Here is a 23,934-nt window from a genome sequence, read left to right on the forward strand (position 1 = left end):
CCAGCCACAGCGCCTATTTCCTAGAGGATGCCTGTGGGCACCAACCCCACCACCCACCACCAGCCCTTGCAAAGCCTGCCCTATCTAGACACTGATACACCCTGAGGGCCCAAAACCACCACCCCAGGACATGAAAGGGACAGATAACCAGAAGTTCTGACTCGGCGACCAGCCAGCAGTGGCCCAGCAAACAGCCCAGAAGCAGACCCTCACCTCCACAGCCTGCATGGACTTAATGACCACCCCGCACTTCTGCCCTCTCTCTTTCAGGGTTTCTTCGAACGGGTCCATGAGGATGATCAGCTTGAGGCCTGGAGTCTCCTTCCTCTCCACATGCTCTAGCAGAAGCACAGCCTTCTGAGGTTTGTCCACAATCACAGTGCTGATGTCAGCTGCAGGGGCCATCAAGGAGAGTCAGGCCATGACTGCAGGCAGCATGTGCCAGGCAGCAATTCCATGGGCTGCATGCCCACAGCTTGTGTGTAAATAAATACGTAAGACAGGCCTTATGTACAGAGAAATGTGCCATGGGTCCTGGGCAGAACCAAGGGCAGAAGGCCAGGGAACCTTCTCAAGCAGATTCCATGCTCCCCTTTGCTCCAGGCTCTGCCCCCATCATCCCAGGTCTTGCGATATTTACCACCCCCCTGCATGTGTGCCAAGCTGTCATGAACTTCAGAGGTTGTACCCTGTGTGGAGGCTGCTGCAGAGGCTCCTTCTTGGCAGCTGAGCCCTGTGGCTCACCTTCAGGTAAAGTCTGACTGGGAACAGCTTGACTCAGGAAGCCAACTCAGGGGCCACAGTGTAAGCCCCTAGTATTTTCTGAGAGCAAAGTGCCTCTTACGAGTGTCAGACAATCGGCATAACCTGAGAAGCTGGAGGCTGGGGGCCAGCTGCCAGTGGCAGGATGGGGTGGCAGTGGGCTTACCTGTATTGATGATGTAGCGGATAGCCCCAGGGCCTAGGGTGTCATAGAGCGGGACCACCACCATGGAATATGTGTAGCAGGCCAGCTCCGCAATGATCCACTATGGAGACACACAAGTTAATGGGTTGTGCCTGCTCACCCACAGCCTTCTGGACCAGGCCTGTCCCAGGGAGTTCTGTAACTTCTGGATTTCAAGTCCAAACTGCCCCAAGCACAGTTCCATGGCTGGTGGAGTCCTTGCCACAGGCATAGGGCTTAGAGCAGGGACCCTGGTCACCTGGGCCTAAGGGCAGGATAACCCTCTAATCTCCCATTGGCCCAAGGGGCAGCTGTTTGTAGAGCTGGGTGGGGGTGTAGATGGAGCTTGGCTGGGGTGGTCAGTGCTGATGAGGGGCAGAACGGGGTTGGGAAGAGAGGTGGTGGCATAGCTCAAGGGTCTCTGTTTTTTCTTTCATCCTGGGCCCTACAAACAGTGGAAGCAGGACTATTTCATGGTAGCCCACCCCTACCTCACTAATCCCTCTAAAACCAGTTAAGGCAGATGCTCACCTCTGGCCGATTTTGTGCAAAAACACCAATAAACTGATCTGTGCATGCTTTACAATTGTGTTGGAGAAGTCCGGACCCCAGAAATTCAGCTCTGTCGGCCACCTGCACACAGATGTGGGGAAGTGATAGGAAAGCAAGGACTCTTCAACAGGAGAAGGAGATCCCCAGCAGGGATTATTTTATTTTATTTTTTCTTTGAGACAGAGTCTTGCTCTGTTGCCCAGGCTGGAGTGTAGTGGTGTGATCTCTGCTCACTGCAACCTCCACCTCCCGGGTTCAAGTAATTTTCCTGTCTCAGCCTCCTGAGTAGCTTGGATTACAGGTGCATGCTGCCACACCTGGATAATTTTTTTGTATTTTGGTAGAGATGGGGGGTTTCACTGTATTGTCCAAGCTGGTCTCGAACTCTTAGGCTAAGACAATCCACCTGCCTTGGCCTCCCAAAGTGCTGGGATTACAGGCATGAGCCACCACACCCAGCTGGGATTCTTACAGGTCCGAGGGTCCTCCCTGACTCCCAATCCAGGATGCTGGAAGTGCTTCAAGGCCATTGCCAGGAGTTTGGCAGACAGGCCAGGAAAATAAAAAATGACCCTCTGAGACCTAGCAGGTGCCCACATCCCTCCCTACCCGCCCTGAGTGCCAGATCTATCATGGTGGGGTCTGTTCTCTATCACTCACCTCCTGGTAGGACAGCCACTGGTAAGGCTGCTTGGGCTTCCTGAAACCAAGACAGGGCCCATTCCCTGCAGAAAGATGAGAAAGTCTTGTGCCAGGGAGGGGTCAAGGTGGGTGTGCCACCTGCATCCACCCATCAGGAACCTGGATGGACATCCCATACAGTAGTGTGTCCATGGGCCAGGTGAACTGCCCTCCTGCACTGCCAGCTACCTGCCTAATCTGCTGAAGCCCAGGAGGTCCTAAAGCACACAAGTGTGGCATCACCTCAGGGATCAGGGAGGTCTGGAAATGGGGAAGGATGCAGTGCCCAGTCCCCACCATAACTTGTGTGGTGATCCTTATTGCAGACCCAAAGGATACAGACACCTGAGGGCCACTGGGAGGAGGTGGTAGGCTGCCTCTCTTTGCCTCTTACCCTGAGAGCACCCAGACATCTCAGAGGTTCAAGTTCGGAACCATGCCAGCCAGTGGCCTGGCAGCTCAAGACTCACCAAGAGTATAGAGCATGGGCCAAAAGATGGCCTAATGTCAAGCTGCCCCAAGGGCTGGAACAAAGCTGAGGTCAGACCTTTGACCATATAATGCAGCTGCTTCTCTGACTGGTGGGAGGAAGGCTGGGAGTAGCTTCTCTCCACTGAACCTGGGGACAGCTCACCTGCCATGTCCCTGGTATCATGTTTGCATACGCCCCTTGCGCCCACTCAACCCATGCCACACAGCCCCTCCACACCCCCACATCCCTTCTTACCTGAGATGCTAAGCCCACGGCGGAACACCTGGTACATGGTCCGGGCATCATCATAGTAGTGGGTAAGTAGCTGAGGGCCAGACCCAATCACAGATCGCCTTGCCCCGCCACTGTCCTACAAGCCAAACATGAGCCAGAGAAGTTGGCTGAGGCAGGTAGGGGAGCTGGGAGAAGGCCCCGGCATGCACAAGGCTATACAAAGCTCGCATGTGCAACCTGTACACACAGTTAGCACTGTGGCACGTTCTGTGTGCCCTCATACACATGGACTACACACACCTGGACTGTATACACTCAACCTACATGTAGCCACACTTCAACATAGTTGGCTCATGCATGTAGGCCGGGTATACCAGTGTCCCCACAAACTACACACACACACACACACACACACACACACACACACACACACACAGCATTCACACACCAGGTCAGCATATACAGAATGTCCCAAGTTTTCAGTTACTGTTCATACACACCCATAGCTCACTCATACAACACTGTGAGGAGTATGGGCTAGATTCAGGCCATCCCCTGGCATTAGGAACAACCTGCAAAGGTATCCCCTATCCCATCATCTGCTGCTATGCCCCTGGGTTAAGGATCATTTGGGTGTGGTGTTAGCTAAGAAGCTACCACTCATCGTTCATATAATGATGTGAGTTAGAGGACTGTGCTGAAGGTTCTGTCCCAGGCACAGAGGCCTAGGAGGCTAGGGAGGGAGGACAGGTGGAATTATATCCATGTGCAATGGGGGAGGAGAGGCAGGCAGGAAATTCCTGGGCCCAAAGTGGTACAGGTGCAGAGTAGGAAGGCGGCAGACCCCCTCTGTGCTGGTGAGTAGGGCAAGGAGCCAGGCTTCTCCTGCCCCCGCTCCCCTTCCACCCTGCCACCCCTCTCCACAGTGCCCAAACCCAGACTCTCCAGTATCATAGCTCCACCTCTTCTTCAAGCACTATTTGAGCTGGGGTGGCCCAGAGCCTGCCACGTCTTGGAACATCAGGTCTAAGGAAAAAATGTCTGTGAGAACCAGAAAGCAAACAGCCAAACTCAAAACCACAGGCAGCTCTCGACTGTTTTGGAGTGGAAAGCTCTGCTTGGCCAGTGCTTTTGAGCACCAAGCCCACTGAAGACCTGCAAGGGAAGCTGGGACACATCTAATTAGACCCAGTTGGCACCTAGGCAACAGATATGGCACAAGGAGAGACTGTCTGCCAGGGACAGAAGAGGCTCAACAACTGGGCATGTGTGTTACCGAGCAGCTGCCAAGCTAGGATTTGAAGGATGCATGGGGGGGGTTGCCAGTCAGAGCGAGAAGGTGGGAACAGCAACCTGGGCATAGGCAGCAGCACATGCAAATGCCCTGACAGAAGGCACAGGTGTGTTTGGGGAACTATAGGCAGTTCATGGAGCTCCAGATGGCAGTGGTGCGGGAGGAGGCCAGAGAGGCTGCAGATCAAGGCAAAGAATCTGGACTTGAGGCTGAGGGTAATGGGGAGCCAGAAGAGGGTTTTAGGCTAGACCAATTCATGGTCTGAATTGTTTCTCACCACACAGTATGCACAGTCAATGCTGCCAGGTCCTGTCTGATCTGAGCCCCTCTTACCTCTCCCACCTCATTTCCTACCACTGTCTCCTTTGCCTACTCCAGTGTAGCCACTCTGGTTTTCTGTGCTCCTGGGGGATGAGGCAAGGGAAGGCTCAGTCATTCCAGGAAGGGAGGGGTTAGCTTCATTCCATGTCCCTGTCTTCTAGATCAGCAATGTGACTCACTCAGTGGCCCCTACACATGAGCCAGGGTCATCCCTCTCACCATTCTGAGACCATCCAGACCACTGTCACCTCCAACTCAGATACCTGCAGCTGCCTTCTTATGCTTGCCCCATCATACCCACCCTTCTACAGCATAAACTGGCCATGTCTCTCCCTACTGAAAATCCCAAATAGCTCCACAATGTTCCCTCTGCAGGTCCCTGCACAGTTCACAGGGCTCTGTCCTTGCTGACCTCTCCAGATGCATTATAATCACAAGCTTAACCCAAAACAACTGTCCTTAGTGACTTATCTGGGTCATGGCACCACATCTTAGAAAGCAGGTGCTCTTTTTATTACCCACTTTACAACTGAGGGCCCTGAGGCTCAGAGAGGTAAGAAACTGCCTGGGACCATACAACACAGAGGCACAGCCAGGCTTCAAATCCAGGACTGCCAATCACCAAAGGCCATTTTCAGCAGCACTTGGCCAGCCCCTCTCCACTGCCCAGCTCCCCACACAAAGCCCCCATGTGCTGCAGCACACACCTGCACCTTTGTACATACAATTCTGCTGGAAAAATGCCCTGAAGATCCCAGCCCCTACCTCCCCTATGGGGCTGTTTTGCTTACGATCGCCAAGGTGTGCTGTCAAGAGCAAACGGCAAGATGCACAACAGGGTATGCGGTAGGTATGAGTGAAAGGTGGGGAGTGTCTCTACACATCTGCTCATGGCCAGGACAGAGCATTAGCAGGTTGCCTCAGGGCAAGAGAACTGGGAGAGCAGGGAAGAAGACAGAAGCTTTTCAGCACATTCCTTTTGTTCCTTTTGGACTATGTGAATCCATTATCTATTCCAAACGAATAGAATTAAAGAGGACAAAAAGCAAATTTTTAAAAGGCAAAAATAAATTCCATAAGCTTAATAATGAAACACACCTCACCAGTCCTTCCAGGCTTAGCCTAGAACACCCTTGTCCACTAAACCCTGTATCATCTTCCCCTTGGTGGCACCATGTGTGAATCCACATGCTCAGGGAGAGCAGGGCCAGGGAGTGGGCTGAATTCTGGGTCCCAACGCCAGACCAGGAGAGTTTGGGAGGAAATCTACCAGGTGGCTCCTGGAGAACCTGCTTACATTTCCTACTGCAACACCAATGAGCCAAGGCCCTTCTACCTGGGGAAACAGGCAAACCAGAGGCCCAGTGCAAGGCCCAGGTCAGGCTCTGCCCAGAGGCAGTTCCTGGGAGAGGCAGAAGGAGTGCCTGATAGGAGACCCTGCCCAAGACTTCGGCAGAGCTAGGTGGCTGACTGCCAGGGGAGATAGAGCTTCTCTGGGCCATGTAAGGTCAAAGAAGCCACAAGTCTGGCTTCTACTTCCAAGATACCTGTCCTCTGCCCCTACTTTCCATAGCGGAATGGCTCCTACCCTGCTTACCTCTACTTCTTCTGACTGCATCAGGAGGTTGCATGGTGGCTGCAAAGCCTTTGGTCGGTGAGTGAACCAGTAGGCGAGGATGGCGGCCAGGGCACCCATACTCACAAGGGTGGTGGCTGAGAGGCTGCGGAAAAACTGGCCCAAGTCACCTAGCTCAGGCAGCCGCAGTATCCTCAGGATCTCCTGTGTCTGCATCTTCTCCAGAAGTGAGAGGACAAACTCTGTTGAAAACAAGAGGCAGATGAGGCAAGAGACCTGCAGGGCAGGTTAGGGAGGGGTCCTGGGTCGCGGGACTTGATATCTGGCTACCTAGAAGGGCTTTTGCCAGGAAGAGGCCAGAACCTTCTGTGGTCACACCTGACAGTCAGACATCCTGCCTGATTTTCCTGAGAACCACATGCTCAGGCCCTGGGCCATGGCTGACAGCTCCTTTCATATTTTCCAGGGCCACTGCTCTGGTAGCTCTGGGAATGACGCCTCCTGGACCTCAGAGCCTGGGTGCTCTGTTCTCCTCTGTGACTGCTATCATAGCATTTTATTTATCTTTGCTCCTGGGGTGTGGAGAAGAGGGAAGGGCAGCAGAAGTGCTCAGCACAGTGCTCAGGGGTGGAGGAATGCAGGCTCCTCCCACTCTACCTCTAATCTCCCAACCCCAGGCCCTGACCCTGAGGGAGAGAGAAGAAGGGCAGGGCAGAGCCCACAGACCAGCCCTGACAGATACTCCAGCCCTCATGATGTGAAGATGAAGACCTATCTGACTGTATGAGCACTATGGCTCTGCACTGTCCCTGACCGAGTACCACGAGGACAGCTGGCCTCACCATAACTCCCTGATCCCATCAGCAAGTGTTCAGAAGCAAGGCAGGTGGCAGAGGAGAGCAGGTGTTAAACTGGTAGGAAGAGAAAGTAACCACGGCTCAGAGAGAAATGGCTCAGCAGAGTCCTATGTGCACTCCCAAGGGGACCAATACCTCCTGCCACGTCACAGATGGCAGTCACCCTCACCCACTACAGCCCAAGTGAGTACAGTAGGCCCATCAGAGAGACATGGGAGATGCCCTGGGTAGACAGAGGGAAGGTCTCTGTGAGAAGCACTGGTGAATGACTGGTTGAAAGAGAAGCAGGCTCCAGGGGCCTCCTGCATCCTCCTCTCGGCCACTAAGTGAGGAAGTGTTGGCAGAGCAAATACACAGCCAGCTTGGCTCAGGGGTCTGCATCTTGCCCGAAACTGAGGAAAGTATCAAGGGTGGGCCAGGTGATGGGTGCTGGCATCCAAACTGGGACCCCCTCATGTGTCACTGCCTAGTAGGACCTGAGGCTAGAGGTACCTACAGGTCTGCCAGCCCAGTGATGGCAGGGTGGGCTCCAGGCTGCCCTGCACCACCCACAGGCACCCTCCTCACAGGTCCTTGGCCTCTGGAAGCATGGCTGCGCTTCCAAGAGGGGAAACAAGGAGAATGTAATAGCGGCTACTCTGCAGCCATGGGATATAAGCCAAACAACTGCTTGACCCCTGAGGGAGGAGAGATCTACTAAACCCCAATAAATGGCATTTCTGCCAAACCATAACATCACAGACACCAGAGAGGAAGTCAGTGATGTGCAAAGTCATTGAAGAGACGGAGAAAAAACTCCTCAGTTAAAATCCCTTCTCTTTCACTACGAGCCATGCAAAGTTAAGTCTATCCTTCCTCTCTGAATCTCCACTTCCCCATCTTTAAAATGAGGGCAGTGCAATTCACACATATAAAGCCCCTTGCACTGCATCTGGCATACTCAGAAGACTAAAGAGGTGGCTAAGGAATGTGCTTGCCAGACCAAGAGGGCTGCTCAGGGCAGGACACATAAAAAGGGGTCAGGGGCAAGTCTGGTCCAAGCACCAGGCAGAGGCGATTGGGCCTGGGCACTGTGGTCTCAGAACGAGTTTATGCTCTGCAGATGGCATAGCAGGCTGAGTCCTGGAACACTCATCAGCCACCCACAGGATCTGGGTGAGCCTCCAGCTAAGTGCAGCATTCTCACTGAGCTCCTGAGCTGGAAATCCAGTTTTAGCAGCAGCTTCCTTGAGCTGGGTCAGTTATGAGGCCATCCTGGAGGAACAACCCACTCCTAGCATATCTATCCAATTCAGCTGCTGCATAATAAAGTAGAGGCCAAGCTACGGACCACAGTGGATTCACCAGGGAAAATCACTCTGGAGGGGACTCAGGGTAGGTGGCCAGCTGGCCTCCTTGGGACATTTATTTCCCTAAGTTGCAGATGGGAAGATAAAATCACAACCAGGCCTATCAGATAAATGACTCACTACTTAGTAGAAAATCCAGACATGCTCACCAGCTCTTAGGGTAGGCACTGAGCTGATGGACTTTTTTTTTTTAAAGGAGCTGAACTGACTCGATCTGAGGAGCCAAGGACCAAGAAACTCATGCCTAGCATGAGGGCTCAGCTGTGTACCCCAAAAGTTGTAAAGGGAACCCTGGAAGGATACCTCATTACCACCAGTCCCCGGTCCTTGGCAGTTGCTCACAGACTCTAAGCTTTGCATATTGTAGCATTCAGTGTAAAGCTAGAGTTTTCATAGAGCACAGCCCAGACTAGCCAAGTCATCCATCTGTCCTTCCGCCCATCTGGCAGACCCTCACATAGTCCCTGTTCTCATCTAGCTCAGAGTTGGGCCTGTCCTCCCCGGAGGACACATGAGGAAATGGACAGTGCTGTGATCAGACATGGGGAGCCAGAAAAACTGCCTGACTCAGGTACAAGGGAGTCAGGGCAGGCTTCTGGCAGGAAGTGATATTGATGCTGATAATGAAAGATAAAGACAATAGGGTGGCCCGGCAGAGGAAAACAAATATACAAAGGCTGGAGTTGAACGAGCACATGAGACATTTAGGGAACAGAATATTCTGTGCAGAAAATAAAGCCCTGAGCCCACAAAATCTTGTACAAAGATCAGTACTATAAGTCTGTGAGGCTGGCCTCTTGGACATATTGAGCTTTCAGTAGTCACCATATTATCATGGTCCTCAGTGGGAGGAAAAGGGGAACTTGGCCTAACCTTCCTGAATTCCTGATGCCTGGGGAGCCCTTTCTTACACACTGCACTGTTTGACCCTCACAACACCTGCAGGTACTCCCTCTCAGGTGGGAGCATAGAGACTGCACTGGAGAAGTCACCTTGTTCAGTAAGCGAGGCACACAGTAAACAAGTAGAGCCCGGACTCAAGTCTCAACACCAGCCCCTCGTGTGGTATGGCCACCCCAGCCCCTGCCAACACTGGACCCACTCCCACAATCCATCCTTTCCTTTGCATTGGCGCTGAACCCACAGACGACCAGTTCCCGCTGCTTGGAAGAGCCCAGGCCCAGATTCAGGGGGTGGGGGAAGTGCAGGGCCACCAGAGCCTGTATAAGGGGACCAGCCAGTCAGGCCAGTCATTTGCTATTGTTCACCATGCACATGAGTGGGCTTCCTCCTGGCCTCACATTAAGAACCTACCATTTCTCCTGACTGAGTCCTTCTCCTCCTACTTGGGGTGATGGAGGGCAGTGCATAAAGGGCTTGGCTGCCCACTCCTCCTCCTAACTTCTACTTAGGTGCCCACCCCGAAGGAGGTTATTGCAGCAGTGGCAGCTCCTCTGGCCTTGAGGCTGGGCCTGTACCCCTCCTTGATGGGGAACAACCAAAGGGTCTCATTCTTTCAGGTTCACGGACCTTCTCAGACAGTCAGAACTGCTTGCATTTACCCTGAGGTTCTCTTCAGACCTGGGAGCCACTGCAGGGCAGAGCTACGAGTCCAGGTCCCCTGAGGACAACGGCCTCAGAGCCAGCCCAAGCCACCAAGACTTTGGCATGGGGAGGGCACAGCCTAGGCCTTAGAGTCTGGTCTCATCTCATTATTTCACAGGGCCTTGGCCTCCTCTGACCTCCACACCTCTCTGTTGACCTGGGGTAGGGCTTGGTGGTCTCTAGGGTCCCAGCCATGACTGCCTCCTTCCATACCCCAAGAGACTTTCTTGGCTGCAGCAGATATATATATGTGTATGTGTGGGGGGGTGGGGATGCAAGGGGAGTGTGGATAGCACTCAAGGGAATCAGTGGTGCTGGTGTCGCCAGGTGAGTGGCTGTGTTTGTAAATATTCACCTGGCAGGAGTACCTGGTTATCTAAAAAGATAGCCGCCTCCTCTTTTCCTGGCATATCCGACATCTTTTCTCCAGCACAGACCAGTTCAGAATACTAAATAGTAGCTAAGGCCGAGGGAACTGGAACTTCCTCCCATCTTGGCATGCCCTCTGCTGATTCAGGGCAATCCAGCATGGGCGAGAACGGGAGGAAAGGGGCCCTGGTAGGAAATATGCCGGCTCCAAGGTGGTGGGATGGCACAAAGCTCCAGAGCACAGTCGCTGTGGAAATGGCCCTGGGGCCCCTGGCGTGGCTCCAAGAACCCTCTGCTGGTCCAGCCTCCTAACCTCAACACTCCAGGCTTTACCATCTAGCTAGATACTCAACCAATCCTCTCTACCCCAACAGCCCCTGGCCTGACAGCCACTACCAAGCACAGCCCAGACTCCCATACCACCCTCTTCATAGCTCTCCTTGCTCTAACAGGTGCTTGCACTGTTACCAAAGTTATTTCCTGATATGTAGATATGACCATGTCATGCCACTGCTCAAAAACCTTATCTGGCTCCCTACTGTCTTAGGACCAAAGTCCAAAGTAATGCTCACACTGAGGCTCTCCATGATCCTCAGATTCTTCCCTCCCCCTGAGAATCACCCCAGCTTCCTCTGTATCAGCCTCTCTGACTGGGTTCATATGATGGAGTTCTGGGCCTCTGCAAACCTCTGAGGTCTTCAAGAAGAGTGGGGAAGCTCAAGCCCAGCCACCAAATCATCAAAGAATCTCCGCAACTCCCAGTGAAGAGCTCTAAAAAGAAAACTACAACCTCTCCCAGGGCCCAGGGATCCTAGCAAACGAGCTCGAGAGAGGGCCCAAAGGAGGTATTCAGGTGCTGAACTGACCTGGGTCCAAATCTTGACTGTCTCTTGATAGCTGTGTGGCCTTCGGCAGGTCACTTTGCCTCTCTGGGCCTCATCTCAAACAAGCTCATGGACAGAGAGTGCGGTGCCAGGCACGTAGTAAGGGAAACACTTAGTAGATAGCAAGTAGCTGAAGCAGTTACTCCATCTCTTTGCAAGCCAAAGGGGCTCAAAGACAACTTGCACAAGTAGATGCATTCACACCCTACCTTTCCAGCAGGCTTCTGGCACTGGGGAGGCGGCTGAGCTGGTCCCACTAGAACCAGCCTCCCTTTATAGGGCCTGTGGGGCCCAGGGAAAAAAGTTACCACATCTTGATCAAAGCACAAAAGTGGCAAAGGCCCTGCCCTGAGTCTGCCCTCCTGGGGACAGCCGATGGCAACAGCCGCCTGCTCTGAGAAGCCGGGTGGCAGTAGAGGCTTAGCAGTGGTGACGCAGGCTCCCTGGTGGCTGTGGGAGCAGGTCTGGCAGAGACCAGGGCACAGAGAAACTCTGTAAGGAGCTTCTGGCCCCTCAAGGCCCCCGTCAGCCTCCCCTCCATTTGCATGCAGGGCGGTGCTGGCTCAGATCAGCTCAGAGCCAAGCAACCCAGCCTTAACCCTCACCCTGCCAGCTTGCCAGAGCCTCAGCACATCCCCCTGTTTTTCCCCTCATCCCACCCTGTCTGCAGTTCTGAAAGGGAGTTTGCCAAGTGGGTTTCTTAAGAACAAAGCCTCCTTACACATCCATTTGAGACACTGATTAGGGCCAGGCCTTTGCTATGGGCTGGGGACTGCAGTGAGTATGGGGGGGTGGTGGTGACGGGAAGTAGTGGGGAGTGGGGAGTGGGGATGCCAGCTCTCTGGCACTAAGGGTAACTGTACCATCCACCCAGGAGATTCTGCCTCCAGCCTCTCCCAGGGGCTGCCTCTGCTCCCCACCCCCACAAGGTCATAGCCAGTATACTTGGGAAGAGGAAAGAAACTGGGCACAGTTCCAGATAAAATATCTGCTTAGGGATGCACTGGGGAGTGAGGACACTCTGGACCAAGGATCAGAGCCAGCAGGTGGAAGACAGTGGCTGATCTCCACCACAAGACCCCAGGGCAGCACACCAGTCCTGCTCTCATGCCTGCCCTAAGAGATACTGTTGCCTGGCTTGCACAAGAATGGACATGCTGGAGCCAGAACCCACACCCTTGCCTATTAGAACCAAAGCTGAGCTCTGAATTCCTGCAGCACTTCTGCCAGACTGGGATACTGAGGTTCCAGGGACTCCTGGGGTTTCATTAATGTGGGATCCGTGGGGTTAGGGGCGTGGGTGGTTACTTCCAAAGTGTTTTCACTCCTACTTTCATGGCTAACATGCAGCTGGGCACACAAATATGATTACTGCATATTTTGAATTGGATGCTCATCCTGATCATAGACAGCTAGGCTCATGGTGGCACCTGCTATTAAGTAAAAGACAATTACAAGTCTGCCTGCACTGGGCCACTGTCCACCCAAATTTAACCCTGCTCACCTGCTGCAAGAATGTCCCAGGACATGACCCAGTGCTCTGAGCTCCCTCTTGAAAGATGTTTGCCCAACTGCCTGGCAAGTCTAAAGCCACAGGCTTGCAATACCTTCCCTGGAGCTGATAACAGCTTCCACTACTCACCCTATCATCTGGGTGGGCCATGAGGAGAGCTTCCTGCCTCAGCAGCCCTCACCTAGAACTTGGCTCTAGCCTCCCCCAAGCCACCCCGATTAAATGAACAAATATCTGAGGATCCCTCATCAGCCCACAAAGTCCTTTCCTCTTTCTTCAAAGCAGGCTCCTTACTTTTCTCCAGATATTTTCAGAGATGTGTTTAATATGAAAGCTTACTTTAATGCATCTCAATGCAGCCTCTGGGGCAGGAAATCCAGTGGTTGGTGGAAATCCCATAAAGTGTCAGAGGCATAGAGCTGAGGGAGCAGTTTCACCCCAGGCACTATGCAGCCCAGTTACCAGGTTAAAAAATGCACAGACTTCACTGTCACACCTGTGAAACCCTGACCTGCAGAGGTGCAAACACAGCAGCCCACACTTGCCCAACACCTGTCCACTCCACACAGGTATTCAAGCTTGCCTCTGCTGCAAAAGAGGGCCTTGCTCTCCATTTTCCTCTTGGGTTTTAATTAGATTCACACAACCACATAAGACCAGGGCAGAAATGGAGCAAAGAGCCTCCCTGACTTGGGACTTGTCAGGTGAGATCCACTGTAAATCCCCCATGAGATAGAGGCCCAGGATACGACATGAGGTTGCCAGGTTACATGGTGGTTCACCTGCCAAGCCTCTCCAAGGAGCCTGATCATAGCTCTGATGGTTCAATTAAGCCCCTTGAATACAGAAAGGCCCAACTAAGGCTGGCTGTGACTGAGTACTTTACGGAGCCACCTGTTGCAACTAGCCCAGGCTCACTGTGAACATGCCTCCCTTTAGTGGCCTCCACTGCCCACTGGCCTCCCCATCCTCATGACAGTACCTCTCAAAAATCTCACTCGCCCTAAGCCCTGCTCAGGGAACGTGTGTCCACATTCCTAGCACCAGGAAGCCCGGCACAAACAATGCTTTCAGGAACTTTAAAATATGAATAGCCTTGAGAACAGAGGAGCAAACAGATACACAGTGTCTTTCACACACTCTGAGACAAAGGTTGTCCTCACCATGAATCAGGCAGGACAAAGTTCTCAGAGCAAAGAGGGACAGCAGGGGCTAAAACAACAGCACTGGTCACTTTGGAAATATTTACAGGGTATGATGACCAGAACTGATGGTGTGGATGAGTTCAGTTCTTTCCACGCCAAGCCCTGGGACAGCAGGCAGGACCCTAGGAATACTGGCCAGGGCCACCATCACCTCACAGGCAGAGGGGCACCCCCTGGCCAGGCCCTCTTGTGCAGGAAGCCAAATCCTGTGGCTGTAACATGATCCTTTCCCTTCCCAGCCATGTCCACTTTAGGACTGCTGGTGTCCTGGCCTCAGAAGCAATGATCCATTTCTGTTACTGGCTCAAACTTAGGACACACTGCAAACTAAGCTTAAACCAGTAAAGGGCATATGGGCTGCTCATGGAGGGGCCATGCACTCAGAGCTCAACTGCAGGTGACTGGGGTACAAGCAGGATGGGATGCGACCTCCTCCAGCTAGAGGGAAGCTCTTTGAAGGAGGAAGGATCCTGTTTGTTCACTTAGGATCCTTACTGGTCTCCTGGGGAGAAATGTGTTAGGGTAGAAATGCACAAAAGACAGAACCTGAGAAATCCTTAGCCAGGGAGGGAGAGCAAGGAGAGAATCCGAGCAGTGTGGGAAGATGAGGAGAACGGGGCTATGGCAGAGTGACAGAAGTGGGTTGTTAAGTCACAGGAAGACCCTGTAAGATGTTGGGGCCCCTGGCAGGAGGCCTCACACAGTGGTGGGAAGGAGGCAGAGGCCTGACTGCACTGAGGACTTGAGCAGGAAGCTGAGGCTGGCAGGATGGCACTTAGCTGTGGGAGAAAGGAAAAAGATGGTGATGGGTACTGTATATCTGTCTCATGCCTTCAGGGTCACAGCCCACAAACTAATGGCACCCAGGAGCTCACCTAACCTCCTACCCTGGGGGTTTGGGATGCAAAAGTGCCCCAGGCAAGCTGTGCCCCTCCATTCCTGGCAAAGGGACTGCTGCTACAGCAAGGATCCAGCATGGCTCCTTCAGCTACCATTCCAGGAGTCATTGAATTTCTTGGGGACTAGACAGTGAGCAAGACAAAAAGAGGTTTGCCTTTGTTAAGGGTACATTTTCCGGCAAATTTGGTAAATAGCTGAATTTTCTGGCATCCCCATAGTCCGACAAAATTCCTCTTCCGAATGCCACAAGAAGAAACAAATCTGAATTTCCTCCAGTTTAGCAAAAGGCTGTGCTGGCCAACAGGAATCTGCCACCTCCTGAATCCCCCCTCTGGAGGTCAGGCGGTACAGCAGCTGCAGCCTTAAGCTGCCCTCCCTCCAGCAACCAGCGGCCAAGTTCTGCTGTTGGCCTGTGAGAGCCTATGGTGTCCACAGAGTTAACACTAGCAGGCAGGGAGCACTGGGAACTCAGGCCTCCTTTTCAAGGCCAGGATGAATGGGAAATATGCAAATGGTCGCCTCCCAGGAGCGGCAGGGGAGGGCCTGCTGCTGGCAGGACCACATCACTCCACTTGGGTCTGTCACATGAAAGGGTTTGTATTCCTGCCGCTGGCCCGCTCCTGGCCAGGCTGGGGCTGTTCTCACCAGAAAACAAAAATGTCTTTCAGACCAAAGCAAAACGAGGCCCCAGCTGGCCCAGGCAGGCCATCGGACGTTGTTCACACTGACCCACTGTGAACACCCATCACTTGAGCTGTCACCTTCCACCCACTAGAAGAAACCCACCATCTTTGGAGAGGGAGTTGGAGGCCCAGTGGCTGCCAAGGAAAGCACTATGTAAGGTCAGGGAGATGGAGGTAGGATCCAGAAAGAGGATCAGCTCCCTCTGAGGTGCTGTTGGTTTTCTGCTTTTCAAAAATAGTAGTGGCTGAATCTGAAGTAGCAACGTTTTTTTTGTAGAAGGAAACTTCTGTCATTCTCACAGTGTTGATGGTAAACATGGAGAAAGAAATGGGAAGAAAAGTGCGAGTACCCAAGAAGACCTTGCAGTGCACAGAGAGGACTTTTCGGAATGGAGGCCATGTGTGTCCTCTGCCTGGTGCCTACAGTCCTGCTGCCACAAGTGCCCTGGAGCTGGGGGTGGGGATGAGGGCAGCCCAGAGCCCAGTGTGTGGGATCACAAGCTTCCAGGGCTCGGGCTCCTTCTTCAACTGAGGCTCCATGCCAAGGTCAGACTCCAATCTTTTTTTTTATTTTTGCTTTCAGCAGCCCAAACACTGCTTCTCTGACACCCCATGGTCACCAGGATATGCCCATTATTCACAGCACAGACTTTGTGACCTGTGGAGCATGGATGCCACTCAGACTCCCACTACCAGGAGACATAGCACAGCAATATCTCAAGCACACATATGGCCACTGAGCCTGAGAGGACATCTAAGACAAAACCACTTTGGAACTGATTTTGAACCAATAGGTGGTTGGTGGATGCTCCACAGATAGATCTCCTGAAATCCAAGGGAGATAGGTCTTGTCATCCTCTGGGGCCAAAGGAAACTACTATTAGTTGGGGCCAAAGGAAACTACTTTAGTTGGGGCCACACAGTATCTTCATGAAGCCAAGGTGGCAGGCATGTCTCTGTGAGAGGTCATGGAACTGTCCAGGGAGCAGAAGCAGGAGGCAGGGGAGGAGACAGGACATTTCAGAGTGATCTGGAAACATTGGCTCCACAAGTCATAGCCATCCATACCTGGTCTGTGGCAAGGAGATCAGGGACACATACACCCAAATCCCCTACCAGCCTACTGGATGGGGGAAGGCCCACCCTCCATTTTTCTCTAAACCCTCCCTACCACCCAGACAGACCCAGGCTTAGGGGAGTTGGCCTGCAGAATATGCATGAGTTGCCAGGGCGCGGTGGCTTAAGCCTGTAATCCCAGCACTTTGGGAGGCTGAGGCGGGTGGATCACCTAATGTTAGGAGTTTGAGACCAGCCTGGTCAACATGGTGAATCCCCATCTCTACTAAAAATACAAAAAATTAGCCAGGCATGGGAGGCAGGCACCTGTAGGAAGTTGAAGCAGAAGAATCACTTGAAGCAGGAGGCAGAGGTTGGAATGAGCTGAGACTGTGCCATTGCACTCCAGCCTGAGCAACAACAGCAAAACTCTGTCTCAAAAAAAAAAAAGGATATGATATTCATGAGTTGAAGGTGTCCCCAGAGAATCACATCCTGCCCATCTGCTGGAAGGCACAGTCACCATGAACACTGAAGTTCTCCAGCTACTAAGCAAGGTCCTAGGGTCTAGGTGGCTTCATGCAGCCTCAGCTCTAGTGGCAGAGCAGAGTTGCTGGAGCTGCTGCCCCTTCCAAAGCAAAGTGGTCACTGCAGGCCTGTATGGGTCTCAGCTGAGTACACTTTCTTCATACTGACAGTTGCCTTCCTCTCACTGGACTGAAGACCTTGGTGTCCAGCCTCCAGCCAACCTCCCTGTCCAATCTCACTGGCTCACTCCCACTTTGCTGTTCTCTGTCCCAGCTCTAACTGTCCCTGCTGTGTAGCCTTTCTGTCCAATATCTGGTTGACCTCACTGCCTCTCCCACTGGTCTTTCTGCTTATTTAGCAGGCAGGATGTAGCAGTCAGTGTCTAGAATGGTCTGCAGCAAAGCTAAGGCTGGGACAGGGGTGGGTGGGCAGGAGGAGTCTCAGAGGGGAGTCTTGACCCCTACAATAGTCCATGAGTTGCGGGGAAAAGCAGAGTTTTGTAGCAAGGCTGAGTCCTGCTCAATTTCTTGGAATCCACATCCTACACTGGTGGGCCAGGCTGTGCTGAGAGTGTGGCAGGGTCCTGGGCACCAGTCAGTAGGGTCTGTCCCAGAGCTGCCCAATCAACCTGGGCCTGCCTAGTCACTCATTCCTCCAATAGCTATCAGTTCTTAAGTCGGTTCCTGGCCCTAACAGGTGCCAACCCACATTTGCTTATACCAGGGGCTAAGCACTAAGATGCTGATTGTTCCCTCACCGGCATGGCTTCCTGCTCTAAATTCCCAGAAGACAGTGATCTTGGAACATAGGCTTGAATGGGCATATGGCAAATCAGAAGCCATTCCCAACTCCCCCGGGCACCCCCTACTGAATGCCTGGACTAAGTGCAGGGAGAGGAAGGGTGGCTCTGGGAAAAGCTGGCAAATAGAATCAGGTAGGACTTCTTGGATTTGAAATCCTTCCAGTTCTGAGAGTATTAGTTGGGTCTCAGAATAGATAGGTCGACTTGGCTTGGAATTTCTGTTCCAATCCACTTTCCAACTTCCCATTTCTGCCTGTCCCAGGCCCCAAGATTCATGTGAATTAGGAACTACACAAAGGAAGTGCGCCCAGGAATAACCACACCAACCATGGATCTCCCAGAGCAGCCGAGCAAATGATGAGGAACCACCCCTGGGCACCCTGAAGGACAAACCCAAGAGCTCACAGCAGCATGTCATCCACAGCACCCCCCAACCCCACCAATCCTGGGACCCAGTGGATGGTTAGTGGGAACTCTGGCCAGACCAAGGCAAGGAATGGGGCCATCACACCAGACCATCCAGCGAGGTGAGGACCTTGACTGGGAATTCCTCTCATCTATGCTTGGCAGAGTGGCCCAAGCTCCCCATCTATCAAGAGACTGGAATCTTGGAGGTCTAAGGAAGCAACAGCCCTTAGAGAAGACTCTCTTCCATGAAACCAGTCACCCAGAAGCTGTGGGTTCACTAGTTCATTCATTCATTCAGCAAACACTTCTGGAGCACCTCCTTCTGTTCCAGGCTGCACTGGTTCTCAGCACTCAGGGTTCTCCAGTGAGGGGTAACCTGGTCCTTCTCGCAAGGAGTTTCACCTGCTTTTCCCTACTGCTTCTACTATATTGGCGTTATCTTCCAGCTGGGCACAGAGTCTGGCATCCTAGCAGGAGCACACTCAAAATCTGTTGTTTACTGATTGACCTGTGGCAAGGAAATAGCTTATAAAACACATCATTATTAAAATAAATTACTTTCAGGGAATTCTTTATATCATTAGTTTATGTAATAAACACTTAAGTACCCTGTGTGTCCAACTCTTGGTTAGGGACACAGACATAAGACACCTGGCCTTGCCCTCAAGGAGACCATAGGACTTGTGGAGGAGGCTTGCAGAGCACAGGAATAGTGTCACCTTGGCCATCCATAAGCCCAGTTCTACCCACACCTCCTTGACGCAACGACTGCAGAGAATAAAGCCAATGCTGCTTGGCCTGGCATCCTAGGCCTGCAGAGTCCAGCTCTGGCAACCTCACTGGCACAGCAGAATTTGTCCTTCAACTTCATTCATTCCTATTAACCAATCTTCCTCACACCAGTCCCTTGGCCTGGAATGCCTTTTCTTTCCCTACTCCCTTTCTGCATGTCAGAATCCTGGACCTCCTTTAAGGAAAGCCTAACACAAGTTATTATAATTTTAGCTAAAATATAATGAGCCCTTCCCTGTGTGCCAGCCCCTGCTCTTGGCACTTTACATGTGCCCTCTCATAAAACCTCTCCTGTCCAAGGACCATTCCCTTGCCTGTGCCCATTCGCAAGCCTGCTGAAGGGGCTCAGGCCCTGCTGATTATGCCAGGTGGTCCCTCCCTGGACTGAAAGTCTGAGAATGTGGCCTCACAGCTCTAACAAGTTGCTTCACTACTGAACTTTTCTGAGTCTCAGGGCCTTGCCTAGGCAATGGTGACAACAGCACACAATGTCGTGGGAGGGTGGAAGGAAACCTTGAAGAATCACAGATAGGGTGCTTGACACATGGTAGATGCTCAGTGAAACAGCAGCCAAGTTAGCCTGTTTGCAACAACAGTTAACCCCATAAAAACACCCCTCCACACACACCTAGTACTTAATGAATATTTGAGTGCCTACTATGTGCCCAGTGCTGGCTGGACACACAGTGTAGCTTCTGTTATACAAAAGCCTGTAACTTTTGCCCATTTTTACAAACAAGCCAGAGCCTCATGCTCACTCACCCCATGTATGGGACAGTCCTGAGTCCCATTTGGGGCTGTAGCTGAGCCATATTCAGCCTTTTGAAGGTCAACCTAAGAATCTTTATAATCACAAGGGACAGAACACTAGCTGAAGAGCATAATGACTGGGTTCTGCTGCCCTCTGGTGTCAGTATGCTCCTACCATACAGGCTGGAGAGCTGTGAGAAGGTGCTGAGGGCAAAATCCTGCTCCATGCTGGTGCACCCTGTACAAATTCAGGCTTTCATTGTGAGGCATGTCCCCAGCTGGCCACAGAACCACCTGCTCTGCCTGGAGCGCTACCATCTGTCTGAATTCATAACTGCCATCTCCAACCTCCCTAGGCCTCAAGCCAGTTCTCTACCCAGAGTAGGGTAAGGGGAGGATCTCATGGGCCTGAAGTGTGCAAGTCTACGCTTGTCCTGGGCATCTATAGCCAGAGGCATCCCAAACCATTCTTTACACTGGCAACCTCATCTTGCCCACCAGGGCCAGCTCCACATCTCTTAAGGCAGAGGCTGGGCAGCGGGGGGTCACATCCCTTCTCCTTACTGGAGTCTAGCCTCGACTCAAGTCTGTGACTCCTTGGACCACATCTATTCTTATCCATAACATCATAACGACCTCCTACTGCCCTCCTGGCCTCCACTCTCTTCCTCTTGACTCAGCAGCTAAATATTGGTGACCTCTACCCCCCAAATGCAACCTTCTCCAGAATCCTCTCCCACAACCCACATTGCTCAGGCACAAGACCCTGCAGACCCATCTCCCATTGCAGTTCTCCCACGAACTCTGCTGGTCTAGCTTCCTCCACTTGGCGTTTGGCCTCCCTGTCTCTGACAAATTACCCTGTATGCTGGAGAAGGCCACTCAGATGTCATTGATGGTTAGATTGGATCCTGCGGCATGGGGCTGCCTTAGCCTAGAGGAAGGGGTACCCTTTTATAAAGTTATCTACCAAGAGTGGGTCCTCTTTCTACTTTTCACAAAGGTGCTGTATAGGCAGGCAGAAGCTCCAATCCATGGCTCCCATTGTCCTCTAGGTGTTTATGGCACTGAGGGCACACTTCCCCACACCAGACCCAGCATCTGACTCATGCTGGACTTATTTTACTTTCTCCTTGTTTAGTATTCAACACACAGATGAGATCTGGGCTGGCCCAGGACTCAGTGCTGGTCTCTCCAGCAGGCAACAGGACAGACACAGCCCAGAGCAGATGGCTCCCTCCCCCAGACAGTCAGCTCCTCCTCCAAGTGCATACCACACCCCCAGCCCAGACTTCGTCATCTCTCCCTGAGGGCCCTTGAGGGAAGCCCTTGCCTGGCCCTACCTTGTTTCCCTAGGGCCAGGTTAGGTGGCAAAAAGCACATGACTAACCAGAGACATTGCCTCCTGTTACTGGCTGAGTGGAAGGGATCTGGCAGCTGCCATGGGACCATGGGACCCTGGAGATGACAAGGCAGAGTATGTTCTCAGGTGTGCTCACAGGACTGCATTTCTTAACTCAGGAGTCTCTTCTGCCCCCAGAGAAAGGCTGGGGCCCAGGTGGAGTCTCAAGGAGGATGGACACATAACTTAGAATGCCCCAGCATTTGTCTGGGGTATTCTATCCAATGAGCACCATAGACCAGCCTCAGTCTCTTGCTTTTTGCATTAAGAAGCTTGGCCACTGTGGAAGCAGCCACTACCTGCCCCAAGAATTGCTCCTGCTTGACGGTTCTGAGGCCCTGTATAGTCTCTCAGTGAGGCAGATCCCCTAGTTTTCCATTAGAGGAGGCAGCTGGACCACTTTGGGAAATGCTCCACAAGGAAGCAGGACTCCACTCTGAGTCAGTGTCAGCTAACCCTGCTCGAAGACAAGGACCCCACATGGTGAGGGACTTTTTCTCACAGGCTGCTGATGACAGCTGTCACAAGCGGTCCTGTAGCCCCTAGACACCTCCCTGTAGCCACAGAAGACCAAGTCTTCAGAGAGCTGACCTTGGACCCATAGCTGGGTGGGGGCCTCCTGAGGGTGGGGAAAGGGGTCCTGGCAGTGGGGACAGGCCTGAGACCATCTATCACTCAAGCAATAAATGGTGGCTGTTACTACCACCATCACCATGATTTTAATTATCCTTGCCCTTTACCTCCAACCCCAGCTTTAGCTCTGTCCTTGCCTGCTAGATGTGCCTCAGGACCGAGTAGCCCTGCACAGCCGGTCACAGACACTGGCAGACAGAAGGCGCTTAGGAAGCTGAGGGGATTAGGGAGGCTTCACTCACTGCCCCAGCTCAGGGGAAGTGTCCCTGTGGCCTAACTCAAGGCAATGGTGGGGGTGGGAGAAGTGATTACCTGGCCCACCAACCCTCCAGGTTCAGGCCTAATCCAGCCAAGCACTTAGCATTGGTTGATCAGTTAAAACCTTGAATGGAGTCCCAGTCTGCCAGATATCCTTATGACATTAGGCAAGTCAATTCACCTCTGAACTCAGTAAAAAAAGGGATGGCACCACTGACCTCCTAGGATTTTCCATGAATATTAAATAACATGTACAAAGTCTCAGGTAAGGATTTCAAAAGGGTCAACTTCCTGGGCTCAGAAAGAACTTTATTACCGCTTTTGATGGTGCTGTTTGAATGTGAGATAATAATAAGTACTAACATTCATAGAGCATTTGCTGTGGCCTAGGCCAGGTTTAAGGCCAATTTGAGGATCAAGCACTGCACATAAATTATCAGGCTGAATCTGCACGTGGGGGTGGGGGTGGAGATCCTTTAGCGGTATTATATTCTGGAGGACCCCAGGGTCAGAGAGGGGAGTAGCCAGTACGGGTAATAGAACTGGCAGATAGAAGGGCCTATGGTGAGACTCCAGGTGTGGGTGTATGGGGGGGTGAGGGGAGGTAAGCGCTGAGGTGGGATTGACCAGGGGTCCTCATAGTCACCTAAGAAGTGCAGAGGTGAGGCTGACTCCTGTGAGATGGAGGGCAGGGCTCTGGAAACAGTGGGGATACAGCAGAAATTTCACAGAAATCTTCTACTATAGCTGAAGGGAGGGCAGGGAGGGATCGTGAGGAAACCTCTCGCCGGGATCAGAAAGCCCAGGTCAGTCCTAGTTACATAGCTGACCTGCTGCGGGACATGGGGACCAACACCCTCGGTTTCAGGCCCCAGGAGATGGACAAGGACGCAATGTCTGTCCCCAGCCTTGGCTCAGGGCCTAATCTGATTCGCGCGGATGGTCCTTGCCATCAGAGAAGGGGATCGCAAGAACTTGGGGGAGGGGTTGTGGTGGGGTCGCAGACAGCAAGCCCCCTATTCCCGTCCGAAGACCCAGGTGCTCCTCCAACCCGGCTCGGAGCCCGCGGGAACTGGGGGCAGAGGGTGTACCCAGGCGGCCCTGGGGACCTTGACGCGACAGCTCAGCAGCTGGGGATGAGGTTCGGCGGCCGCAGAGATGTAACACCCCCACCTCGGGCGAAGACCCCATAGCCTGCGGGAGATGGGAGTCGGGGACGCAGACAGGACGGGCACTTACCCACGAACAGCCAGAGGGAGCCCCCCGACACGAGGAAGAAGGTCAGCATGGCGGTCAGCGGGGCCTGGCCCGGCCCGGCCCGGCCTCCCAGGCCCGCAGCCCCGCAGCCCAGCAGCCCCAGCAGTAGCCGCGCCGCCGCCGCAGCTGCCGGGTATTTTTAGCCCCCGCCCTCCGGCTCCGCAGCTCCCGCCTCCCCGCGCCGCTGCGGAGACGGCGCAAGGGGGAGGGCGCGGCGCGCGCTCGCACCCGAGCCCCACTGCCAGCCCAGCAGCCGGGCCAGGTCTGGGGCTCGCCCCGCACTGACCACCTTGTCCGAACCGCCGAGCTCCTGGGCGGGGGAGGGGCCTGGCCGCAGAGCGAACCAGCCCTCTCCGGCCCCGCTCCCCAACGTCAGTACCTGGCGTTCTGGGGAAACCGGCTGGAGGGGGGCGCACGGGCGACGAGCTCCAGAGCGTGACATTGAGCCCACCCCGCGGCCACCCGACCCATCAACGCGCGACCCTGCCCCCGCGCGACTCGCAGCCTGGGTTTTATTACTGGGCAGGCGCGAATGGCAGCCGGGTCGCGGTTACCTGTCCTGGGAGGTGCACACCCCCGTGGGCTGGTGCCCGCTGACACCAACGCG

General features: G+C 53.3%; 1 protein-coding gene across 6 annotated transcripts in view; it reads right to left on the bottom strand.

The window, feature by feature from the left end:
- Positions 1-23,394, bottom strand: part of ACSL6 (acyl-CoA synthetase long chain family member 6) — a 61,271-nt gene extending 37,877 nt beyond the window's left edge. For 3 of the 6 annotated variants that reach the window (XM_012446263.2, XM_012446087.2, XM_064366295.1), the window contains exons 1-7: positions 23,310-23,394; positions 6,098-6,318; positions 2,907-3,021; positions 2,159-2,223; positions 1,478-1,579; positions 929-1,028; positions 214-392 (exon numbers count right to left, since the gene is read on the bottom strand). In XM_012446263.2, the coding sequence (XP_012301686.1) occupies positions 214-392; positions 929-1,028; positions 1,478-1,579; positions 2,159-2,223; positions 2,907-3,021; positions 6,098-6,318; positions 23,310-23,358 (831 nt within the window). In that variant the 5' untranslated portion in view covers positions 23,359-23,394. Of the gene's footprint in view, positions 1-213; positions 393-928; positions 1,029-1,477; positions 1,580-2,158; positions 2,224-2,906; positions 3,022-6,097; positions 6,319-6,406; positions 6,628-11,122; positions 11,324-23,309 lie in introns of those variants that run through there. The other 3 variants (XM_012446487.3, XM_012446416.2, XM_012446347.3) reach the window with 3 other exon arrangements.
- Between the last annotated feature and the right edge of the window lie 540 nt (positions 23,395-23,934).

The sequence above is a fragment of the Aotus nancymaae genome, unplaced genomic scaffold, assembly GCF_030222135.1.
Source record: "Aotus nancymaae isolate 86718 unplaced genomic scaffold, 86718_ANA_hifiasm-v0.15.2.pri h1tg000064l_1, whole genome shotgun sequence".
Lineage (NCBI taxonomy): Eukaryota > Metazoa > Chordata > Mammalia > Primates > Aotidae > Aotus > Aotus nancymaae.